We start from the raw sequence: 9,180 nt of genomic DNA, 5'->3' as shown, positions 1-9,180 counted from the left end.
TTGTTTTATTCTGAACACTAAAGAAAATTTAAACAAGTTTGATTCCAAAGCATAAAAATGTATCATGTTAGGATACTCTAAACGCTTAAAAGGTTATATAGTATATAACACTAAAATAAGAAATGTAGAGGAATCAATTCATGTTATGTTTGACGATAAGCTTTCCTTTGACAAGCCAAAGCTAGTTTAAAATTTTGCAAATTTGGAAATTAGCTACTTAGATTCTAAAAGCAAGGAATTTGAAGTTAAAGAATCTGAAGATTCTAAACACAAAGCTGCTCAACCTGATTCAGAAGCTGTTGATTCTCAAGCACCTCTGAGGAAACAAAGGCAAAGATCCTCACACCCTGAGGAATTGATTTTGGGAGATAGATCTTAACCCATCAGAACCAGATCTTCATTTAAACCCTCAGAAGAAATGTTTATGGGATTGGTGTCTTTAATAATACCTACCTCCATTGATGAAGCACTTTTAGACACTGATTGGATTATAGATATGCAAGAAGAGCTGAATTAATTCTCTAGAAATGATGTATGGGATCTTATGCCCAGACCCAAAGGAACTCATGTGATAGGAACAAAATGGGTCTTCAGAAACAAGTTGAATGAGCAAGGAGAAGTGGTAAGGAAAAAAGCTAGACTGGTTGCACAAGGTTATAGTCAAGAAGATGGAATTGACTATACTGAGACCTTTGCACCAGTGGCCAGGTTAGAGTTTAATCTTCTCTTAATTTCCTTTGCAGTAAATCATAACGTCATTCTTTATCAAATGGATGTTAAAAGTGCATTTTCGAATGGCTATATTAATGAAGACGTGTATGTACATCAACCTCTTGGTTTTGAAAATCACAAAAACATAGGTATTGTTTACAAACTCAATAAATCCTAGTATGGTCTAAAACAAGCTCCTAGAGCATGGTATGAAAGACTAAGCAATTTTCTTTTGAAAAATGATTTTACAAGAGGGAAAGTTGATACAACTGTATTTTATAAAACACTCAAAAATGATATTTTAGTTGTATAAATTTATGTTGATGATATTGAAGGTGAGAAAAATACACAAGAATTGGGGATTGAATTTTGTATTCTAATTATTCTTCTACTTCTGAAAAAACCAGCTTTAGAATCTGAATAAGTTCACAAGTATGAACACATAGTTAGTTTGCAGCGAAATGATAAATAATCAGAACAAGAGGTAAATCAATACACATAGTTTATTTTGGTTCCTCTCCTAAACTAAGAGTAGTCCAATCCCATTGTCCAACAAGATATTTTCATTATAATCAAACGGATTACAACTTTGCTCATCAAACTAGAAAGAGACTTCAACTGCTCAATCAAACCAGAAAGAGACTTCCGCTCAAGGAATCCTGCAAGAGACTTCTGCTCAATCACACAAGAAAGAGGCTTCACTGTTCAAGCCTAGAGGAAATAGACTTCACTCTTCAAACAAACTTGTAAGAGACTTTCTCCACTTTAATCAAACAGTTTAGTAGAAATGATTACAACTATACTTTGATACACGATCAGAATTATAGAAGTGTTACAACAACCACAATGATTCTTAACGCTTAAGATTTCTAAGATAAGAAATCTTAAGAGCTTCTACAAATAAAGAAATTAAACTTTAGCTCCAAGTTTATACTCGTTGTGTTATGTTAAATTGTTTGATGGTTATTAACCTTCCTTCAAATCTTCAGCTCCCTTTTATAGGGGCGTAAAAAGAGTCATTGGAAAGTTGTTTGCACATGTGAATATTTTAATGCAGTAGCTCCAAGAGAGAGACGTTAGAAGATGAACCTTATTAAGATCTTCAACTAATGTGCAATAACATAGTCCACTGCATTTTTATCATACTAGGTATAAACCAGACAAGAGGGAGAACTAGTGAAGTCACATCAGCTTTTCGTGAGCCTTGCACTAAGGGACTCTAGTTGAATTTTTCCCTAAGTCTGGTGTTGAAAAGATAGGTCTACTATGGAGACAAAGTATGGGCCAAAGGCTAAGCTTTTGAAGCTAAGGTTTCTAGAGTCTGAGCTGTCACTAGAGGTAGAAGTACCATGATCAGAGTCTGAACCTTCAGAAGTTGAAACACCACGTTCAGAGTCTGATCCTTTAGAGGCTGAAACACCACTATTATAGTCATCAAATTCTAATCCATCAGAATCTGAGACTATAATTTTATCAACAAATACTTTCAGCAGGGTTAATTCTGAGTTGAATTTAAGCTTTATGATCCTGCACACTTGAATATATGTTATTATACATAATTGTTCTTTAAGTACTTTATTATCATCAAAACCCGAGGGGTGTGAACAATTTTATTCCAATAATCTCCCCCTTTTTGATGATGACAAACAAATGTATTTAAAAATAATGGTTGGTCAGTTTAACTAACTTGACAACATCAGAGTCTGAGGTTTATAAGCTCCCCATGAGTCTAATAGTTCAAAGGTTGAGTTTTATAAGCTCCCCCTAAGTCCTACCCAAGTTAATTAAACTTATCTTGATAGAATCAAAACATATATGTTCATTTTTAAGCAAAAAATGAGTTCTAACGAGGGTTCAGATATATAAAATCATTAAAAATACTTCAATCCTCTTAAATACTCCCATGATTTTCTCCCCCATTTTGTCATCAACAAAAAGTGAACAATCCTCATAAATACTCCCATGATATTTCCCCCTTTATATATTATATTCACATCTTATATATTTATGTGGTGTAAGAAAAAATAAGGAAAAAATGGATAAGAAAAAAGGAAAAGAAAAGAAGAGTGCAAAAAGAAAAGAAGGAAAACGTGGAAGCGAGGAAAGGGAAACAAAGAGAAGAGAAGAAGAGAAAGAAAGAAAAAAGAAGAGTGCTTGGGAGGAGAAGAGGAAAGCCCATGAAAATCATCTTCATCACCACCAAAACATCTAAATTTCTCCATCATCTTCATCATCTACATGTGATAAGGTGAGTTCCTAGTTAGATTAGCCTTGGATAGAAGAAATTTATGTGTGGGAAGTTAGGGTTTTGTGTTGTTGTTTGATCATGACATGATGAAAATGTTGTTGTTCTTACTTCTATGTGATATTCCTTGACCTCTATATGTTGTTTGATGTTGTTTTGGTGTGTTGGAGGTTGTGTTAATGTTATGAGAATATGTGAAGAAACTACGTTATTGTTGTTATTCTTGCGTCAAACCATGGTATTTGGTGTTGTTGTATACAATATGATGATGCATGTTGGTCGTGTTGGTGTTTTTCCTCATCCAAACATGTCATGTTAGTGTCCTGGTACTGTCATGTTCGCTAGAAGTTTACTAAGCGAAATAGGGAAGTCTGCTACTGACTTCGATCGCTAGGAGTTCGCTCAACAAAGTTTGTTGGCTACCACCTTGCTACAACTCGCTAACCAAAGTCATGGGAAATCTGCTACTGACTTGGTTCGCTACCAACTCGCGAAGTCAGAGGAAGACTATAGTCCTAAGATTAAAACCTATTGAGACCATATTTTTAAACTTTTATAATGTTTTAATATTTAAAACAAAAATTAAAACATTAAAAAAAATTAAAAATTATATTTTTTTTATAAAAAAAAATCTATGTGGATATAAAAAATTAAATAAAAAATCACATTAGTTTTAATAAATAAATTACATAGCCTACTATTTCATAGTTGAATCGTGAAGAAAGAGATTAAAAAAACGAAATCTAAACGTTACATAAGAAAAATCTAAAAACAAAATAATATATAAAGTAAATGAAAATCCATCCACGTTGTAAAGTGTATATCAACCTTAATAATAATTACTCCCTCCGTTCCTTTTTAAGTGTTATTTTTTGACTTTTTACACATACCAAGGAAGCTAATCATTATTGTTACTTTTCAAACAATTCTTCTTCTTTTATCTATAATACCATTAATTATTTATTACATTCACTTTACTTTTTCTCTCTCTGCAATCATTATCTAGGGGTAATTTTGACAAAATTGCAATTAATACTACCTTGAACTTTGCAAGTGACAATTAAAAAGAAACAAATTTTTTGCAAGAAAGTGACACTTATAAAGGAAAGGAGGGAGTAGTAATTTGACTACAAAAAGTCTTTTGAAATACTAACACAAAACAATAGAAATATGCACAAAGTAAAAATGTAAAAGAGCTAAGTAAATTAACTTAGATGGTAAGTATTAAAGAGCACGATATTAATCGTAGAGAATTAGAAATAATGCCAAACTATGAAGAAGGAGCCAAGCACAAAATTGATATCAGGTCCCAAGCAACACTGAAAAAGAACCTTCGGTCAAATTAATGTAAGTCATTGGATTCCAAAATTGATTCTAATATTTCTCATATTTTTGAGAAGAGAATCATGATGTGCATCCATTGGTTTATATTGACATAGCCAGCATATTTCTATATTGACATCAAGTTTCAATTACCTAATGAAACAAAGAACCGCATGAGCCCACGTGATTTTCCGGATGCATGTGATAATGGTGACATAAGAATCCAACACAATGAGCATAAAGAGAAGCTATCAAATTGGGCGTAAGATAATCTGTCATAGTATCCAACTATTAAATGCTATGATTTCTAATTAGAAACCGATTTCTTATTATTGCTCTAGTCTATACCATATATGTTTCAAAGCTGATGTTTTAAACAACTTAAGAGGACCGGAATGGTTACCTGAATAAATCAGGATTCTTCGAATTCAATTGTTATGCCACTTCATTCAATACAACTAATGTCGGATTTCCTGCAGCTACATCTCCGCCAACTTACAACCTGGCATCTAGACTAGGAACTTCATCTATCTTAACACTTGAGAAAATAATTGCTATGTATCATTACTACAATGTATCATGCAATTTTGATTCTTGCAATATTTCCAGCAGCTATGTATCACTACTACAATATCCGCCATCAATAGCTTGAAATTGGATGCTTTGATCTGCACTGACTGGTATATCGACTATATGACTCAGTTCAGCCTCTCTATTAATCCATACAGCAGTTGCATGACTCGGTTCAACCCTGTATCTTTCGGTACAGCAGTGGTAGCCGTGCGACATGGTTTAACAGCTCGAGCCAGTCAAACCTTAATTCAGCCTCGAAAGGAACAAGAATGGCTTTCTATCGGGGGCATGTCGTCGTCCTTTTCAGCTGACAGAAGAAAGGAGAGTTAGATTTCAAGTTGCCATAAAGCATGTAACGAAGCAATATGAAGAAAATGTAAAACTAGTATAACAAATTGGACTATCATTAGCAGCTGTACCAACTTTCTCCCTAATGATTCCAATCATAATTATTATTTAATCATGTGTGACACAATTTATCCATTAGGCGAAACTCACCATAATCATATCACCACAAGATCATCCTAAATACTTTGATTAACAGATAGCAATTAGTAGCGAATAGTCAATGAAAAACTTAAGAATTACTTATCTTTCAATATCGTGATCATTTTCGCTCAAATCATTGTAATTATGTACTTTATATGTTGCTTGGATCTGAGAGTTAGCCCCGCATCGTCTTTCTGAGTGGATTTCGCCTATAATGGTTAATTATGACAGATCGAACCTTCAACTGAACCTCTCGCTAGGAGAACAATACAACTAGTTATTTAACTGAATGTGTGACAGTGGCAGCGGTTTTTCAAACCACATATCCTTTGCTGGCACAATGAAGATTTGAATAAACATGTGCTACTTATACGAAGCGATTGCATTCCTCCCAGCAGCTTATCACCACGGCAAAGCTAATCACAATTTCGATACTGCACAGGAACAAAACTTCCAACATTGTACGTCAGCATATCAGACAAAGTAAAACATTACTAAGCAACCAAAAAGACTTATCACTAGAGACCTCAATCGATGGATTGGAGAGACATGATGTTGAGAGGATTCAAATCTGATGAGTCCGAATCAGAATTTGTTGAAAAATTGATCTGAATTTGAAATAGTCATCCTTAATAACTAATGAAAGTTAATTAGGTGAAAATTAATTAATTAATATTAATTAATTATTAATTAATAATTATAAGGTGTCACTCATTAAAATTTAATTTTAACATAATTTTGATTAAGTAACTCTTTCCCACTATTTTCTCTTCACTCAATTGAATCTTTTATCTATAAATAGGATTCTTCGGTTCAATTGCAAATCACTCCAGATTTTTGAATTTTTGGAATCTCTCTTCTCCCTCTTTATTTTCTTCATCTCAAATTATTTTTATTTTTCGAGTGGTTTATTATGCTATCGACTGAATTTTTTCAGATACTACGGGCGGTTTAAACACCATCTGAAGGTGTATTTCTTTGAACGATTTATTACAGTGAAAGTGATAAATCGTAAAATTGAACGGATTATTTAAACCTGGAAACGTCGTCGAAACTCGACTGCATTACATAACTATTGACAGTACGGCGAAACGTCTTAAAAAAAGCGACCTAGTATGCGACTCGTCACGATAATTTTCTTTGTGGCAAATTTTTCAAAACCGAAAACAACAATTTTAAGAAGTTGCTTTAACTGTCATGACTACTGAGGAAATTATCGGTACTACTGCGGCTGCTGCTGTCTCTGACAAACCATTCAAGTTTAAGAATTTTCACTTCAAACGTTGATAAGCTAAGATGAAATTTTTCTTAACTTTAAAAAAGGTTGTCCACGTTCTGACTGAGGATATCCATGTTGCTCCTTCTGGATCACCCGAACAAACTAATGGTAAGAACTCTGGAGATTCATATGAAATTTCTAAAATTGATGAATCTGCGAGTAATTTACAGCTCAGGAAAGAAATCGGCTTATGGCATGAGAGTGATTATCTCTGCAAAAATCACATTTTGAACAGTATTGCTGACGATTTGTACGATTACTATAGTAATTGTAAGACTGCTAGACAGGTATGGGAAACTCTGCAAAAGAAATATGATACTGAAGAAGCAGGTGCAAAGAAATATGTTGTCAGCCGCTATTTGAACTATAAGATGGTGGATGAAAGGTTTATGGAAGCTCAAAGCCACGAAATTCAAATAATTGCTCATGAAATCATAACTGAAGGTATGCCCCTCGATGAGCAATTTCATATTGCTGTTATAATTGACAAACTGCCCCCTGGTTGGAAAGATTTCAAAAATTTACTTCGGCATAAAATAAAAGAGTTTTCAATCGAGAGTCTCATCACTCGCCTCTGAATTGAAGAGAAAGCTAGGAGACAAGATCAAAAAGATGCAGTCTTAGTTGTTTCTAACAACAATAAGAGATTCATTGTGGTTCTGAAGCCTACGGGCAAACCATTAAAGAATCAAAATTGCAATGTTGTGAACCGAATTAAGAATGGGAATCCCTCAAGGGTCCCATATGCTCCGAATGTTAGACATCAACCACCACCTCAGAGAAATGACGCTTTGATCTTCACTTGCTTTAATTGTGGAAAATCGGGTCATGTGGCTAAGAAATGTAAGAGCCAGCCTAAACATGTTGGCTCTAATGCATATGTTAATCTGACTGGTGAGCAATTCATTGCTATGATCACTGAAATCAACATGGTTGGTGGAAGTGATGGTTGGTGGATAGACATCGGCGCCTCACGTCATGTCTGTTATGATCGTGCTATGTTTAAGACATACACAAATGTTGAAGATAAAAAGTGATGTTGGGAGATGCTCACACCACTAATTTTGCTGGAATTCAAGATGTTGAGCTGAACTTCACCTTAGGAAAGACTTTGATCTTGAAGGACGTCATGCATGTTTCTGAAATTAGGAAAAATCTTGTTTCTGGTTTTCTTTTAAATAAGGCAGGGTTTAGTCAGTCTATTGGGGCAGATTTGTACACCGTCGCTAAGAATGGTATTTTTGTTGGGAAAGGGTATGCCACTGATGGTATGTTTAAGTTGAATGGTGAATTGAATAAATCCTTTTGTTTACTCTTTGTGTGATTTTAGTATTTAGCATGCTAGACTTTGTCATGTTAATAAGCGTGTTTTTTCTAATGCATGCAACGTAAGCCTAATCCCTAAATTAAATGTCAATGATTCAAATAAATGTAAATATTGTAGTCAAGCTAACATAACTAAGACTTCACATAAATCAATCATTAAAGAATTTGATCCTCTAGATCTTATACACTCTGATATATGCGAATTAGACGGAACTTTAACTAGAAATTATAAGCGTTATTTTATCACCTTTATTTACGATTGTTCTGATTATACTTATGTGTACTTAATGAAGAATAAAAGTGAAGCGCTTGAAATGTTTAAGATGTATGTAACTGAAATAGAGAATCAACTTAGTAAGAAGATTAAGAGACTTCGTAGTGATAAGGGAACCGAATATGATTCTTGGTTATGTAATGATTTTTATAGTAAGCATGGAATTATACATGAAACGACTGCTCCATATTCTCCTGAAATGAATCGTAAAGTAGAAAGAAAGAATATAACTCTTATTGAACTTGTTGTTGTAATTATGATGAATTTTGGTGTTGCACCTCACTAGTGGGGGGAAATTTTATTGACTGTTTGTTATGTCCTGAATAGAGTTCCCAAGTCAAAAATTAAGATCTCTCCTTATGAGATATTAAAGAAAAAATAACCAAACTTATCTTATTTGAGAACTTGGGACTGTCTGGCTTATGTCAGAATTCTGGATCCCAAACGAGTTAAACTCGCTAGTAGAGCCTATGAATGTGTATTCATTGGGTATGCAGCAAACAATAAGGCATATAGGTTTTATGACCTAAATGCAAAAGTGATCATAGAATCAAATGATTTTGAGTTCTATGAAGACAAATTTCCTTTCAAATCGAGAAATAGTGGGGGCACTCAATCGAGTCACATTCCCATGATTAGAAGCAAAGAAAGTGACGACAATGTAGAAACAGAACTTTGACGAAGTAAAATAGTAATAATTGCTAAAGATTATGGGCCCGATTATGCGACTTATAATGTAGAAGAAGATCCAATAAATCTTCAATAAGCCTTGTCATCTGTAGATGTAGATTTATAGAAAGAGGATATTAATGATGAGATAGAATCTCTAGAAACAAACAAGACATAGCACTTAGTAGACTTGTGATCGGTCACTATTTGTACTATATTTTCATCGCTTATTTGGCAAGAATCCAGGTACTATGTAGTACTTTATTCATATTGTGCTACCATTTTAGACAG

At 33.8% G+C, this 9,180-nt stretch overlaps 1 protein-coding gene across 1 annotated transcript; it reads left to right on the top strand.

Annotated features, from left to right (window-relative positions):
• Positions 1-6,538: 6,538 nt before the first annotated feature.
• LOC127114030 (uncharacterized) lies at positions 6,539-7,657 on the top strand. Its single transcript, XM_051046517.1, has 3 exons — positions 6,539-6,580; positions 6,665-7,064; positions 7,206-7,657. Exons 1-3 carry the CDS (start codon positions 6,539-6,541, stop codon positions 7,655-7,657), a joined length of 894 nt encoding a protein of 297 aa, XP_050902474.1.
• Positions 7,658-9,180: the final 1,523 nt, after the last annotated feature.

The sequence above is a fragment of the Lathyrus oleraceus genome, chromosome 1 (genome assembly GCF_024323335.1).
Source record: "Lathyrus oleraceus cultivar Zhongwan6 chromosome 1, CAAS_Psat_ZW6_1.0, whole genome shotgun sequence".
NCBI lineage: Eukaryota > Viridiplantae > Streptophyta > Magnoliopsida > Fabales > Fabaceae > Lathyrus > Lathyrus oleraceus.
Note: the sequence above shows the minus strand (reverse complement) of the source record. Positions and strands in the feature narration are given on the sequence as shown.